Source organism: Carettochelys insculpta, chromosome 1 (genome assembly GCF_033958435.1).
Source record: "Carettochelys insculpta isolate YL-2023 chromosome 1, ASM3395843v1, whole genome shotgun sequence".
In the NCBI taxonomy this organism is placed as follows: Eukaryota; Metazoa; Chordata; order Testudines; family Carettochelyidae; genus Carettochelys; species Carettochelys insculpta.
Genome location: NC_134137.1, coordinates 377104400 through 377120767, shown reverse-complemented (window position 1 = coordinate 377120767; position 16368 = coordinate 377104400). Strand labels below are relative to the sequence as shown.

The 16368-nt window shown below is 44.5% G+C and overlaps 1 protein-coding gene across 2 annotated transcripts in view; it reads left to right on the top strand.

Annotated features, from left to right (window-relative positions):
- Nucleotides 1–16368, top strand: part of COPG2 (COPI coat complex subunit gamma 2) — a 34961-nt gene that overhangs the window by 5796 nt on the left and 12797 nt on the right. For both annotated transcript variants that reach the window (XM_074976020.1, XM_074976028.1), the window contains 10 exons: nucleotides 2518–2597; nucleotides 3443–3518; nucleotides 4061–4153; nucleotides 6598–6684; nucleotides 7848–8005; nucleotides 8829–8962; nucleotides 10346–10413; nucleotides 11545–11733; nucleotides 12640–12735; nucleotides 14816–15059. In XM_074976020.1, the coding sequence (XP_074832121.1) occupies nucleotides 2518–2597; nucleotides 3443–3518; nucleotides 4061–4153; nucleotides 6598–6684; nucleotides 7848–8005; nucleotides 8829–8962; nucleotides 10346–10413; nucleotides 11545–11733; nucleotides 12640–12735; nucleotides 14816–15059 (1225 nt within the window). The remainder of the gene's footprint in view (nucleotides 1–2517; nucleotides 2598–3442; nucleotides 3519–4060; nucleotides 4154–6597; nucleotides 6685–7847; nucleotides 8006–8828; nucleotides 8963–10345; nucleotides 10414–11544; nucleotides 11734–12639; nucleotides 12736–14815; nucleotides 15060–16368) is intronic.

Below are 16368 nucleotides of genomic sequence, written 5' to 3'. Positions count from 1 at the left end.
TTTTTAGGCTTTTTTTGTTCCAGTACGTGCACCTACCATCAGGTCCGTTAGTGGTTTCAACTGCGAAGAAGCAGGAAAGGCAGGGCAAATAGGGACCAACACCAAAGGCCGAGGACGCCAGAAAGCTAGACCTTTTTGGAGGTCTCCAGTTCAGGATTGCCAAGCAGTGGGCACTCCTGAGCAGGACAGTTTCAACTCTTGGGACTCCAGGCGAAGATTTAGTGCGTTTGGCATCTCGGGAAACAAGCCAGAAATTGTGGCTCTTGTATAGCAAAGCAAAGCCATAGGAAAGATATCCAGCAGGCGTCCCTGGTTTTGGTGGACTTGGCAGCATGCTCCATGGCAAATCGAAACCATGAGTTTCTGCACACAATCTTCTGGATTGCCACACATGGTTCAACAATCTCGGCAGGACCTCCCCTTTGAGAGCACATCTCACTTTTCTGAACAGACCAGCTCCAAATGACACAGCTTGAAGGACTCAAGAGCAACATTTAAAAATCCTTGTGCCTTCATGCTCCAGCCCCAGCGAGGAAGCGGTATAGGATACAGCCAGCAGTTTGCTTCTTCCCCAGATCTGCTCAACAGGACTATAGTAATAGGAAGAGAAGGAGCTAGGGGAGGAAACTTCCAACACCGTCTCTGTCTGCATTTGTACTTGCACAGACTTGGCAGGGTCACAGCAGGTGTTTTTGGTGGGACACTGGGGAACAACGTGTGAAAGTGCTTGGATCCAGTTTTGTGGTCTGTTTATCCCATTTCTGTCAGGCGTGGGCCTGTATCACCTTGGATCAGTGCATAGCACCTGGGATACACCGTTCAGTTTTGTTGTACCCCGTCCTTCACACCCTGCCTCCCCATCCCTTTTCTGAGACCCTTCTCAGAAGCAGCGTCTAAGCCAGGAGATGTAGTCACTTCAAATGGTAGGGAAAGTAGAGGAGGTTCCATCAGAACCAAGGGGCCAAGGTTCTGCTCTGGCTGTTTCCTAATGCTGAAAACCCCTCAGTCTGGTGGTTTCAGACTGATTCTAAACTCTGTAGTTGTTTCCTTAAGGGACTGGACTGGCTGAACTCCCAGGTGCGATGACCAGTTCTGCCCTTGGACTAGATCTACAGTACTCTTTGAAAGAGGAATGCAACTGAGGTAAATCAAAAATTCAAATGAAGCACTGATTTACCTATCTCTCACTTCATTTGCATAATCTGTCAGTCTCTTTTTCAGAACAATTTTTTGGGAGAAAAAAACCGCATAAATGAGGTTCTTTGGTGGGAGGAGGGGACGGATGCTTTTTCGAAAGAACCCTTATTCTTGGGGAAAAAATGAGATTTATAGGATTCTTTCTAAAAAGTGGAGTGTGGTGGTTTTTTTTAGACCCCATCTAAACTTTTTTTTCCTGAAACAATCTCTTCCCAAAAGGTGATTGGATGAGATTATGCAAATGAAGTGCTAGATTTGTAAATCAGCACTTCATTTGCATTTTCAGTTTCCCTCATTTGCATTCCTGTTTTGAAAGAGTAATGTAGTGCAGACATAGCCTGGGATTTTAACCTGGTGTTGGCAAGGGTCATGGTCCCCTCATTTGAGCCCTTGGCAATGTGGACTCTTCTCTGTGTCCTGGAATTTGGCCATCCTGGTTTCCATTACTTCAACTAGAGGTTTTAGAGATTAGGGCCCTCATATCAGAGCGTCAGCATATGGGCTATGTCTACACTAGCCCCAAACTTCGAAATGGCCATGCAAATGGCCATTTTGAAGTTTACTAATGAAGCACTGAAATACATATTCAGTGCCTTATTAGCATGCGGGTGGCCGCGGCACTTTGAAATTGATGTGGCTCGCCACGGCGCGGCTTGTCCAGACGGGGCTCCTTTTCGAAAGGACCCCGCCTACTTCCAAGTCCCCTTATTCCCATCTGCTCATCGGAATAAGGGGACTTGGAAGTAGGCGGGGTCCTTTCGAAAAGGAGCCCCATCTGGATGAGCCATGCAGCGGCGAGCCGCGTCAATTTCGAAGTGCCGCAGCCACCCGCATGCTAATGAGGCGCTGAATGTGTATTTCAGCGCTTCATTAGTAAACTTCGAAATGGCCATTTGCGTGGCCATTTCGAAGTTTGGGGCTAGTGTAGACATAGCCATGGTGTTCTTCAAACACAATGTCCAGCTGCACCCTACCAAGTTTCAGAAAAATTCTGTGCGAGCATCAGAAGAATACAAGCTACAGTGCTGTTAACGGGGTTCTAGCCTCATTTCCCTCACCCGTGTGGACAGGCATATTATACTAGACAAAGTATTCTGTGGATTTGCATAGTAACATGACAGGAATCCTGTTAGCAGAAGTGTGCAGCTTCCAAATGTCTAATAAGTGCCCAGACAGCTTTCTATGAAAGTTGCAAGAGTGGTTAGTGTTACTTTTAAGATCATATAATGAGGGAGGAGTATGTGTCTATGATAGTAACTAGATTTAAATATTGCTTCTAAATAGGGAACTCTTAATGTTTTTTGTGATAAACTCCCACAGCAAACCTTAAGAAGAATGTGCTACCTTACAATCAAAGAGATGGCCAACATTTCTGAGGATGTCATCATTGTCACTAGCAGGTATTAGAAGAATCCACCTCTGGGTTCTAAGCAAATATATAAATGCTACTGTATTGTTACTTCAGCTGCTGTATTTTTCATGAGGTTGGGTCCCTGATCTATGTAAAATGGACAGCAAGGAAAACAAAACATGTTCTGTGAAATCGGGTACATCATCCGATCTATAAAGTGAGCTATTCATTTCTCTTTAAGCTGCGGATATAGACAGAAAAAGGAGTAAAGCATAAAACAATTACTACTTATGAAGCACAGCTTCTTCCTGTCAGGAACATTAAGCAGTTATGACTAAACACAAGCTTATACTTTCCTGTTCAATCTGCAGAAACGATGCAAAGACTGAACTGAGTTATAGTCTGAACTCGTGTAAACTGTCAGGTTTTGGTCACAGATTCTTTGTTACTGTGCTAATGGAAGAGCCAGATTTTCAGATTCAAGATAGAACTGGTAGCCCTGCCAGTTGGAAACAAGTCATATTTTTCACTAGTAAACTTAGCAAATTAGGCATCAAGCACGTTGTCTTTAGTGTCAAAATCCAGGGAGCCAGAGGAAACAGAAATAGAGTAGGATAGCTTTGGAACAAATTGGCTGTCAACCCCTAGGTTTATGATAGTGGAATCTTCTGATTTAGGCTCTGTATTATGGATTTGTGTACTTCTGTTTTATAGCACCAAATGTTAATAATTTCCAAATGGCTCTCAGATGATGGCTAGCCAATAGTGGGTCTTCACAGTTGCATTGTAATAATTTGAATTATTGCTTATAAAAATAACCTATGTTTTTTAGGAGGGCTCTGTTACCATAATGTACACAACAGTGATTTTAACAGTCTGTTTTAATTATTCTAGTTTGACCAAGGACATGACTGGGAAGGAAGATGTCTACCGAGGCCCAGCCATTAGAGCTCTCTGCAGGATCACTGATGTAAGTAAGAAACTCCCATGAGTAAGGGAGAGAATCAGCTTAGGGGGATTTAGAGAGGAAAACTGTCCTTTGTAGGCTGCCCTCTGGCAGCAATGAGCTGCCTGTTTGGACAAAGGTGTGTTTAGATCTAGATTTACTTCTTGAAATGACGTGCCAAAACTTCTCTAACTCCTCAGAGAAGCATCTTGGCTAGCAGTCAAGTAGTAGTAGGATTAGGAGGTAAGAATTTTGGAGTTTTAATTCCATCTCCAATACTGCCTTGCTCTGCTGGTTTGGTCGAGTCACTTAACTTCTAGGGAGCAAGCATGCTCTGTTTGGCTGCCTCACAGAAGTGCATGTTGCAAGGGTTGGCCCTGATGTCATATGAGCAGTCTGAAGGTGCCATTTTCAAGGTGTGTGTTCTGTATCCTGGTTATATTTATAAATATGTGCAAATACTATACATATTTTCATCTCCTCTTAGAATTACATTAGTTAGTGTGTTGGTCGCTTCCTGCTTCCAGAGATGAACATCACAGGTCGATTTTTCTTTCCTTTCATAGGGTACAATGTTGCAGGCCATTGAGAGGTACATGAAGCAGGCCATTGTGGATAAAGTCCCCAGTGTATCAAGTTCCGCTCTGGTGTCTTCCTTAGTAAGTGCAGAAATACTACTACATAAATCTGGTTATGACTGCGGAAGGGTTGTCTGTTCCGTATATATCTCTGCCCTACCCACTGTTAGCTATTGTTCCTCCTATTCCCTTTGTTCTTGCCCAAACCTTTCTTCTCCTACTTTGGGCTTTCTGCCTTTAACTTTCCATGGCCCAAGCAGCCTCCCTCACATCAAGCTCCTTCCTCAGCACTAATGACTTACCCTTAGCTTAGAGTGCACCTACTCCTGTTCCAGAACTTAATAGCTCATTTCAGTTTCGTTAGAGCATTAGCTCCTCTGGGCAGGAACCTGCTCTCTCTGCATATCACAAGTGCCATGTTCACCTGCGCTTCTGTATAAATAAGAAATGTTTATCAATTCTGTTATTATTTAAGTACCAACAACCACACTTGGTGCTATACAAGCACTGCCAGTCTCTGCCTTGATGACTTTCTAATCTAAGATGAACAGAGAGGACAAGATACCTTGTGTGTCCAGGAGGAAGGAATTAAATTTATATCTCACTTACTCCTCTTAAACAAGGTTGGGTGAGAGAAGGTACTCAGCATGGATTAGGGTTTTATAAATACAAGGGGAAAATGAGCATGAGGGCCTGACTCGTATTGTATTTTGTATTTAGCATGTTTAGTGTGGCAGTTACTAAAGGCCACCTAAACCCAGGGCCCCATTGTGTTAAGTCCTGTGTCAGCAGAATGAGGCGTGGTCCCTACCCCCAGGAGCATACAGTCTGAGAGACAAGATGGGTTGTGTGGAGGGAGTTAGAACACACCAGCAGAGTGAACGGTGTGATGGCTGGAAATGGCATGTTAGTGCCAGCATTTTTTTTATAGGTAATTTTACTTAGGAGGAGTTTCAGTAAATGGAAAGGAAGTGGAAGGTGTGGTCGGGCGTCTCTACCGGAATGGTGCTCTGACGTCCCTTTGATATCAATCACTTTGGCCGTAGGCATGTGCTCTCTTTGGACAGCAGTGTAGACTCCTAGTTAGGCAACACTGCAGACCTTGGAGAGCCCCCAGGAACTACAAATCAAGCGAGGTACAAAGGCACTGGAGCCAGGTTTATTTTCGTTGATGTATGGTCTCGAACACCCTCATGAGTCTCCAATATGACTCACCAGTTTACATTGTCACAGCATACGTATGTACCAATGGATGTGACTCAGTTGATGGCAAAGGGGCTCCGTCATCCCCTAAGTCACTTCACACAGCCCATGTTACACACACTTTTGTACGCAGGTATAAACAAGTTACATATCCAGGTACAACCCCCTCATTGTAATAGATAGACACCCCTTAATGCCATGAAAACAACATTATCAATTATACTGTCATTACGACCTGTTCCTGAACTTGGGTGGGAATGTACCTGGTGGTAAGCTGTTGTCTATGGGGAGGGTATGGGGAATGCATGGTATTAAGCACAATGTGTTTGTGTATTACTAAGTGCCTGGCTCTGGGTGCTTTTAGACCCTGTGACTTATCAGCTCTTTCTCTTGCTGCATTCCTGGGGGCAGAATCTACCTAGCACAGTTTTTGCTTTAACCTACTGTTGTTCAGGTTGGAGGCCTTTAGCTTTGCTGTATGTTAACAAAGCATTGACTGTTGTCCTCGGCCTGTAGCCTTATACCAAGCCTCTCATTACTACATTAGGGAAGGTTGCTGAGAAGGACAGGGCAGGGGAGAAGAGGCTAACAGGCAGGCATTGAGTGAAGCTGAGGTGAAGACACAGAGAGGAAGAAGTTGGGACAAACAGTGCAAAGGTTTTGGGCAGTTCTGCCTCTATCACCTGGACTCTCTGGTTGGTTCCTCGTAGCAACTCACATGGTGGGATGGAGAGGTGTCACCCGGGTACCAGTGCCAGAAAATTTGAAGGGTCTCGTTGCACAGTTTTGTGCGCTCTGGGAAGCGGCACCCCTACCTGGCTCCCACTGTACTCCCTCAGCCCAGTGCAGCAGTCCTTGGGGTTGGGAGATGCACCTGAGGAAGACATGTAAGGCTGATGACATAAGTAGAGCAAAGAGGATGAGGAAGAGCATGGTACATGGGCCCAGTAGGCAGGTTGGAGTAGAGCTGTGCAGAGTTAAAGTTAAAACAGGGAGTTAAAACAAAAAGTTGTGTTTAAATTATATTTAATGCTTCCTATGGGGCTAAAGGGTAGGCTGATAGTTTTATTACTTTCTCCTCTTTTGTTCCAACATTAATAAAAGTCCCTAGTTCTTAGGTGCTTTTATGTACAGGTGTCAACATTTAACGGGATGCAAAATATAAGCAGGGGATCTTATCTCTTTGTCTCAGTGGCTTGGAGCAAAGTCTGAGATATATAAATCATGGTTTATGCTAACAATTTTTCTTTAAAAATTAAAAAGCTGCTAGTAAAAGTCAGTGAGGTTGGTTAATTTGTAATGTTGTTTGGTTTTGCTTCTAGCACATGATGAAGATAAGTTATGATGTGGTCAAACGGTGGATCAATGAAGCCCAAGAAGCTGCCTCTAGTGACAACATCATGGTGCAGGTATGTTTCAGAGCATAAGGCTGGATGTGTCATAAAGTGCTGTAAATAGGCTATACCATGCTTATGGTTTTCTGTAGTTTTTAAATAAGTCCGTGGAGTCTGTCTTTCAGAGCTTAATTTAGCTGATGGGGCAATGCTTATATAATAGGAAGCAAAAATGAGTATAAATAATGAGTATTCTCCACGCTTACAATGTTAGCTCCTTAATTATATGTGCACTGTGACGTATTATCTGTCATATTATCCTGTTATCTTTCCCCCACTCATTTTCTCTGCTGGCTGGGATGCTATTTCCTAAAATTCATAACCTAGGAGTTTTGTTTTGCATTTGAGACATCCTCAGGAATTGATCCTAGCAGGTCAAACCAAAAAAAATGCCTACATCTTCTTCTTTTTGTCAAGAAAATTTGGAACTAGTGGGAAGAACTATGTCTAACCTTTTTAAGAGATCTGTTGTGTTTGTATAGGGACAGTTTTTCAATAAGTGTCTCCGGGAGCTAGGAAATCTAAAAATAATCATTGACTGCTTAGGGCATAATTGAGTGGACAACAGTTGGTACTTAGATCCTTACCCAAACACACACACCTTACAAATATGGATTTGTGGCTTTCCAGATTTAGCTATTTATTAAGCATAGATTATAAATTAATCTATTCTGGAGAAGGAGCAAGGGCAGTAATTAGCAGGTAAAATAAAACATTCTAACTTTGGGATCCCTCTAGAAAAGGAGGATGATACTTGCCTGCCTCAGGAATGGTTGCAGGGTTGTGTTGGTTGTAAAGCAGTGCAGAGCACTTAAAACGGAAATGCACAGTGCATTTCTAGGCTGCCTAGTTTTGTAAATTGGTACATATGAAGTTCACCTGGAAAGTCCCATTAGAGTGGTGGACAGATTAGTTTTATAGCTCTTTCCCTCTCTAGTATCTCTTTCTGACAGCCTTAAACCCTGAGGACCATATGCAAACAGTTGGAACTGTAGTTTGAATCATTTTGTGAGTAACTTGTTTTCCTGTAACAATAACAAGGTACTTTTAGGAAATAGCTGGTCAAGTTATTTCTGGCACTTGGAAAACATGCTAATCATGAATTGTTCCTAAGGGAATGCATGTTTAATTTTGTTAGGGATGGTCTTGATACTTATATTTTCCCTCTGATTTTGTAGTACCATGCTTTGGGGCTGCTTTACCACCTAAGGAAGACTGATCGCCTTGCAGTTTCCAAGATGCTGAATAAATTCACTAAATCTGGACTGAAATCTCAATTTGCGTACTGCATGCTGATCCGAATTGCCAGTCGGCTCCTGAAAGAGTCTGAAGAGGGGTAAGCAGCTTTGTGTGTGTACAAAACATAAAACTCTCTATAGTGGTATAGTTTGACTCTAATAGAATCAACCATCTAAAAACACTAAGAATTGAGAAACAGCTGGGGGAAACTGCAAAGGAGTGCATCTAGGAGTAGATTGATAGAATATGGTAGATTTTTGAAATTCAGCATTAAGCTTCCTGACCTTGTACTTTTTCCACTGTGGAAGAGTCTCCCAAGAGAATTTGAGAGCCTCTGCTATTTGGGACACTTAAAACAAGACCAGACAGCAATTAGAAAGAAAAATTAAGAATGCATCTGTCCTGGCAGAGAGAGTGACTTGTTGATCACAGATCTCTTTCCCTCTCTGATTTCCCATTTTAGTAGAATAAAGGTTATGCTGTTAAGACTTGTACACATTTGTTACGAAGTGTGTTATCAATGAAAACTGGCTAACTGGATGTGACATACATTAGACAAGAAACATCAAGACATTTATTGTTATGCCTTCTGACTTGTTAAAGATTGAATGGGTGTCTAGACAAATTCAGAGATGCATGCACTAGCTAACAGAGCCATATTATAGTAAGTTGTTGCATATCCAAGGATTAGTCTTCTATTACAAGTGGGGAAAGATGGCAAAGTTGTAAGTTACAGAGCTGTGTTCTAGCAGAGTCATTGTAGTAACTTATTACTTCAGCTTAAAACAATAAATCTGGTTGAATATCTGTCCCCAAGTAAGAGATCTATGTAGTGTCACAGCAGAGCTTGTTTATACACATTTCATCATGTTATGAAATAGAGTGCCTCTGTTTGAAACTGTGCATCATGTCACTGGCAGGCATGAAAGCCCACTGTTTGATTTCATTGAGAGCTGCCTGCGAAATAAGCATGAAATGGTTATTTACGAAGCCGCCTCTGCAATCATCCATCTTCCAAACTGCACACCGAGGGAGCTGGCTCCTGCTGTTTCAGGTCAGTCAAGGAGCAAACCCTTTGGCCGTTTCTACACAGACCACTTCCTTCGGAAGTGGCATGCTAATACACGGAGCGAAAGATGCTAACGAGGCCCGGATGCAAATTCCCCGTGCCTCATTAGCATGACGCCGCGTGATTTGGAGTCCGGAAGACCGTTCTTCTGGACTCCAAAGCGCCGTGTAGAAGCGCGGCCCTGGGGGGGCCTCCGGAAGGAGGACTTCCGTCTGGGGCCGCGCTTCTACAAGGCGTTTTGGAGTCCGGAAGAATGGTCTTCCAGACCGCAAATCACATTCCGTTATGCTAATGAGGTGCCAGGAATGTGCATCTGCGCCTCATTAGCATCTTTCATTCCGTGTCTTAGCATGCTACTTCCGAAGGAAGTGGCCTGTGTAGAGACGGCTTTTGTGTGCTCTGCTGCTGGGGTGTTCTGGAAACATTTTATTGCTGCAAGATTTGTTGGCTAAAATATTTTAAAGGTAGAGGAGATCAGTTATGTTTGGTTTGTCATGCTGTAGGACTAAGGATAGGCAGCAATGTGGCAGAACACATAACGAAGAAATTGAAGCATAAGTTCTGCTAAACCATAAATTACAATGTTAGCAACTGCTTAGAATACATTTTCCCTCACATACCTGCAACTCTAATTTTCTTGACTCTCCTAAGTTAGAAGTAATTGGATGGGATATGACTTGGGCTCTGGATGAAAAAAGAGAGCGGTCAGGAGATGAGTCACCAGAAAGGGTTAGAGTACTCTATCCTTTCCCTTCCCAAGGGAACTCGGGATGTGGTGAGGGAGACAGAGTAAGATTTTGGAGGGTGGTGAATTGGTAGCTATGAACTACAGGTGGTAGAATACGTCGTGTCATTAAGCTGAAAACTGGGATGTGACATTTATGTTGAATTGTGAGACTAGGAAACTGTTGCTGGATGGTGAACGTGCCAGTGTGAGGAGTTAAATAGCGATATATATTTGACCAGAACTTTTAAATGCCACAACGGTAAAGCTGACCTATGTGTATGGCCCACTGGACATTCTTCTCTCTCTCGCTGCTGCTGCTGCTTTGTGGTGTTTCTTTCTCAGCATCTACTGTGGGTGAAACTGACTTGAATTGTTTAATGCTTGTGTGTTCTGTGGTTCATTCTTTATCAAATTAGAGGAGTGTGACAGTTCCCCTGCATTATCCAGAAACTGTTTACCCTGGTGTGTCAGCTGAAGTATTTCTCTGCTGTCCTCTTGAAGTTTATCCCGGTAAAAGGGGTTATTGGTCTGTTCTCGCAGACATGTTAGTGTTTTGGATTTGCAGCATTAGAAACCAGTATCTGTTGAAACACTCTAAACACCTACATCATAAGTCACTTTTCTAAACACTTCATTTTCAGTGTTGCAGCTCTTCTGTAGTTCTCCCAAACCTGTCTTGAGATATGCTGCTGTAAGGACCCTGAACAAGGTGAGTGTTTCGGATTACACCAGGGGTGCACAAACTGGTGGGTGGACCCCCTCGGGGAGGGGCATGAAATTTCATAAGGGAGGCACAGCACAATTGGCTGCAGGGTCTCAGGCTCATCCGTCTCATTAAAAAAGTGGAAATATGTTCCTGTTTCTATGTCTGTGTATTCACATTTATATACTGATTAACAAAGTTTTTATGTTCTACGGACTGATTTTTTCGTATGCGTGCTGGAAGGGTTTTTTTGCTTTTTGGGTTTTTTTTTTTTCATATGAACATAACTGAAATTTCTGTCGGTTTGGATGACATGAGACAGGTCGTGGGAGAGGGCCCGCTAATTGCAGGGACAAAAAGTGGGACCTTGACGTAAAAAGTTTGCTCACCCCTGGATTAAACTGGTGTTAAGGTATAAATCTTAGTGTGCAAAGGAGAGCCTAAAAGGAAACCAAGCTTCTGTGCCAAAAGGGGCTTCCTGAGGAAGTGGGGCTGTTACTCACATGATTACTCTGAGTCATCTCTCCATGCTGTCCATCAGCCTTCCATAACCACAAAAAACTGTCCGATAGTAGTCGTGCTGATGATACTCATGACACTTCACAGTTGGATAACTTGTGATCTGCTGTATCTGTGTGTTAGTGCTTTCTACCATAGGCAAGTTGAGATTCTGAAGTTCGGGGTACAAAGTATTAATGTCAAACTGGTGGTTTGGCTGCTTGTACAGGTGTCTGACGTGGAAGAGCGTGGGGTGAGTAAAACAGGAATGTGACCTGATATTGAGCTGACAAACTGCAAGAGCTAGGAACCCACCTATAGAGCTACACCAGTGCTTACAGCACCAAGCAACCCTTCCAAATGCCCTAGGCTGACATAGGGCATGTAACCATGTCTCCCTCTACTGCCAACTCCATAAGCTATAACTATGGTTTCTACAGCTTAAGTGAGAGTCTGAGTCTTGTGTGCTTCAAGCTCAAGGGGGTCTCTGGTGTGGCCCTTGCTGACAACCAGGGCATGTGTTTATACAGCTAGTTTTGGAAACACTAGGCCCTAATGAGTGAACACAAAGCAAATGTTCTGATCTGATTCTTGCTCTAGAATATTATTGCCAGGCTGCTTTTTTTTTTTTTTTCCTAGGTGGCCATGAAGCACCCATCTGCAGTAACTGCCTGCAATCTGGACCTGGAGAACCTGATTACTGACTCAAACCGCAGCATCGCTACCCTGGCCATCACCACGCTCCTGAAAACAGGGAGCGAGAGTAGCGTAGACAGGCTCATGAAACAGATCTCCTCCTTTGTGTCAGAAATATCGGACGAGTTTAAGGTGAGGTGCTGGAGGCCTATGACATTTACAGTTGCAGGTTTGCTTTGTGAAGCTTTTCCAGATGCAGAGAGGCCTTCAGAGACTGTCTTGTCCCATGAAGCCATCTGGCATTTCCTGAGACGCAGGCTGTTGAAAGCAGAGGACTGCATTTCTGCTTCCCTTCTTTTTTCCCCAAACGCCACGTGGAATAAGAAGCCAACAGCATCGCGGTGCGCTCTAACAAGGAACAGTTGATTCTCACTGTCTTGTGGGAGGAAGGGTGGTGTTGCTTCGATAGTGATCCTTCCACATATGCAGTGCATGTGTCCTAGGTGTACCCTTAATACACTTCATAATAATTTTATTCTGTTATTAATAATTCTAAACCATAATGCAGTCCAGCAAATTCTTACTACGGCTGATCATACAAAAGTCAGGAGACGGCAAGTGAAGGCTGCCTACCCATACTAACCTCTGTGCCGTGTGTACTTTCGGATCGTTCTTTAATAATATCACAAACAATTCTTGTGCCTCCCAGAACGAGGCAGGGATCTTCAGGAGATGCTCCTGTTAATGTCACTGATAGGTTGGGATGCACTCATGCGTGCATACGCTGAAAATCATCTCTGGCCTTGCCAAAAGCTTCATGTATTTCCCTTTACTAAGCATAGAGGTCTGTGATTTACAATTGAAAAGAAGTTATGCAGCATCACAGTGCCCATCCCCAGGCTAGCACGCCTGCTCAGTACCAAGCTGGAGGTAAGATTGCTGCATTCTTTATTGCTAGCGCCAGTTTACCTGTCTGAATGCCAAGCTTATAGCTAGGAAGATCACAGCTGGAAGGGATGTGCCTGCAAGGTGCTTCCTATGTCTCTTAGAGAATTTAATGCATAATGCTGAAGTCCTACATCCTCTTCTGTCTTGTAGGTGGTGGTAGTGCAAGCAATCAGTGCTCTGTGCCAGAAATATCCACGGAAACACAGCGTAATGATGACCTTCCTCTCCAACATGCTTAGGGACGATGTAAGTTTAAAGCATGGGTGTCCAACCTTTTGGCTTGCCTGGGCCGCATTGAGTGAAGAGGAATTGTCTTGGGCCGCGTATAAAATATATAATATAGTTAATGTATATAAATCACATAATAATGTCAAAAGTTTAAGATCTTGTGGGGCCACATTACTAGCTGTCGCGGGCCGCGGGTTGGACACGCCTGGTTTAAAGCCTTTTTTATACAGCTACTTGTACATAGCTGTAGAGGAATGGGGGAATCGTGCATTGTTAGCTTCTTCCACTGGTGATTGTGCAACATCAGTAAAGCTTGCTAGATATTTCTGAACAAGGCCTTGCTTATTTCCGTGATCTGTGAATTTGCCACGTTTTAGATCAGGCAGCATCATTGCTTGGTGGTTCAGAAAGTGGCCTGGGTAAATGTTTTTGTTGAATTCTCAAGAGCAATCCTACATTTGCCTCATGGTCCTAGGCTGGGGATTGTCCTAGGTCCTTCCTATCTCATTTCTGTGTGTGTATGTGAACTCTTTTTTTGTTTCCTTAATAGAGGGAAACTACAGTAAACCTTCAAAATGACAATTTCGAGTTGCGCTTAACTCACATCAACGCATGTTAAGCGCAACTCAAAATCCTCCTTCCCGCGGCCCTGGCTTAACCTCCCTGGCCTGGTTCCAGCTCACCAGCCCTCACGCAGCCTGGCTCACCACCTCCTGTGTGTGGCTCTGGCTCAACACCTACCTCCCCCCCGCCGGCCCTAGTTCAGACTCCCCTGCATGGCTCCAGCTTACCCACCCCTACATGGTCCAGTTCAAACCCCACCACCACCTGAGCACAGCTCCGTCTCACTACCCCCATGTGCGGCTCTGGCTGAACACCGCCCCGCCCCCCCGGCCCATCCTGGTTCAAACACCCCAGGCACAGCCCTGGCTCAATTCCACCCCGCCACCCATCCTGCAGCCCTAACCCACCCCAGGTTTAACTCCCTGCCCCTGTCCCATGGCCCCAACCCACTACCAGGCTTAACTCTCCCCAAATGTCGTTGTGTCCTTCCCCCCCCCAAGAACATAAGAATGGCCATACTGGGTCAGACCAAAGGTCCATCTAGCCCAGTATCCTGTCTGCCAACAGTAGCCAATGCCAGGTGCCCCAGAGGAGGTGAACCGAAGACGATGGTCAAGCGATTTGTCTCCTGCCATCCGTCTCCCGCCTTCGACAAAAGGCTAGGCACCATGCCTTACCCCTTGCTAATAGCTGTCTGTGGACCTAACCTCCAAATATTTATCGAGCTCTTTTTTGAACTCTGTTAGAGTCCTGGCCTTCACAGCGTCCTCTGGTAAGGAGTTCCACAGGTTGACTATGCGCTGTGTGAAGAAAAACTTTCTTTTATTAGTTTTGAACCTGCTACCCATTAACCTCATTTGATGTCCTCTAGTTCTTATATTATGGGAACTAGTAAATAACTTTTCTGTATTCACTTTTGCCACACCATTCATGATTTTATACACCTCTATCATATCGCCCCTCAGTCTCCTCTTTTCTAGACTGAAAAGTCCCAGTCTCTCTAGCCTCTCCTCATATGGGACCCGTTCCAACCCTTAATCATTTTAGTTGACCTTTTCTGAACCTTTTCTAATGCCAGTGTATCTTTTTTGAGGTGAGGAGACCACATCTGCATGCAGTACTCACGATGTGGGCGTACCATAGTTTTATATAGAGGAAGTATGATATTCTTCGTCTTATTTTCTATCCCTTTTTTTAATTATTCCTAACATCCTATTTGCTTTACTGACTGCCACTGCACACTGCGTGGATGTTTTCAGAGAACTATCCACTATAATTCCAAGATCCCTTTCCTGATCTGTTGTAGCTAAATTTGCCCCCATCATATTGCATGTGTAATTGGGGTTATTTTTCCCAGTGTGCATTACCTTACACTTACCCACATGAAATTTCATTTGCCATTTTGCTGCCCAATCACTCAGTTTGCTGAGATCTTTTACAGGGACTACTGTAATCATTTCATAAGGGCAAATGAAGACCTGTTCCTGCACAGTGAGCAGTGCCTGAAGGGTGAGTCTTTCCTTTTCTCTCCTAGGGTGGCTTTGAGTACAAGCGTGCCATTGTGGACTGCATAATCAGCATCATTGAGGAGAACCCTGAGAGTAAGGAGTCAGGCTTGGCTCACCTCTGTGAGTTCATTGAAGACTGCGAACACACTGTTCTAGCCACAAAGATACTCCACCTCTTGGGCAAAGAAGGACCAAGGACTCCATCCCCATCAAAGTACATTCGCTTCATCTTCAACAGGGTAGTGCTGGAGAATGAAGCAGTGAGAGCTGGTAAGTTGCAGAGTTAAGCACCTGATTGGCTGCACGTGTGCAAACTTGAAGTGTGGAATAAGGTGCTGAGGTGGGAAGAGTCCTTAGTGGTCTCCCAGCGTGCCTGCTCTGGGGTTGGTTGGCGCAAACTCTTCTCGTGTCTTGCTAGCATGAATGCTTAGTGCTCTATGGAGGATATAATTATCACCTGCTGTATCTAGCTGTTAGCATCTGGCTCCTCCTTAGTGAGCATCAGTGTTACAGGTTAAGTGGTGGTAATGAGTCGGGAGGAGAAATGTTACCCACTCTTAAGCTGATGTAGGAGTATGTTCAGGTCAGACTTGGCCTCATGAAAGCGGCGCTAGTAAGGAATTGAAATGCATGCATGTTTCCATAGAAACAGAGGTATTTTTCATCTAAGAACGCTCTTCAGAAATTTGCTGCACTCCTTGTCCCACACAGAGAATCTTCAGACAGTGTCTTTAAAAGCAGTTGACCTTCTCTCTGCAATCCGATCAGAGTGGAATGTCGTAGAACACACCACTTGGAGAGAGTAGAGGAGTTGATATGATCAGAAGGAAAATTAAAAGGGTGCTTAACATTTCTGTTGTGAGCGAGATTGCCTTGTATTGAATCCCTGCTCTTCTGAATACTACTGGGTTTAGCACTGAGGTCTGGGGCCAGGGATGCAGCATCCAATGGGAGCTGTAAAGACCTTGTCACTGGTTGCCCCATTCATTGCTAGGATGGTGCCGCCTCCTGGTCATTCTGGGGAATAGCTTGCCAGGTTGATGCCACGTCCACAGTTACATGCTGTCCTCTCTGTCCCTGAGTTTGTGGCTCCACTCCCGCTCCGTGAGCTGCTGCTGCCTCTTTGTGACTCTGCCATCCAGCCAGGTCATTTCACATGTTTTCACTTGGAAGGTACCAAAATCTGCCTTTCTGCAGTAATCCTGGGCCATCTTCCATTCAGTGCTTCATAGTGCTATTCTCTCACTGGCTGGCAGGGAACCCAGGCCCGCATTTGCTCCAGGTTCCCACTTAAGGACTCTCTCGGCAGCAGCCTCAGATGGCCCTACTCTTAACCTTTCTGCATTTCCTCCTGTCTCTTTCCTGTATTTCTCACCGCCTCCTCCCTGAATTTTGCCAGCCCAGACTTGTGCCTTTCCAGCAGTAACTCTAGACTACTCTTGATAGCCCCATACATACCTCCCTTCTCCCAGGGAGTGACTGCACACTACTCCCCTGTGGCCCTGTCGGTGCTTAGCTCCTGGGCTTTAAACAGCCCTACGTCCCCCTTCCCAGTCCAGCCAAGCCTCCTATCTAACTC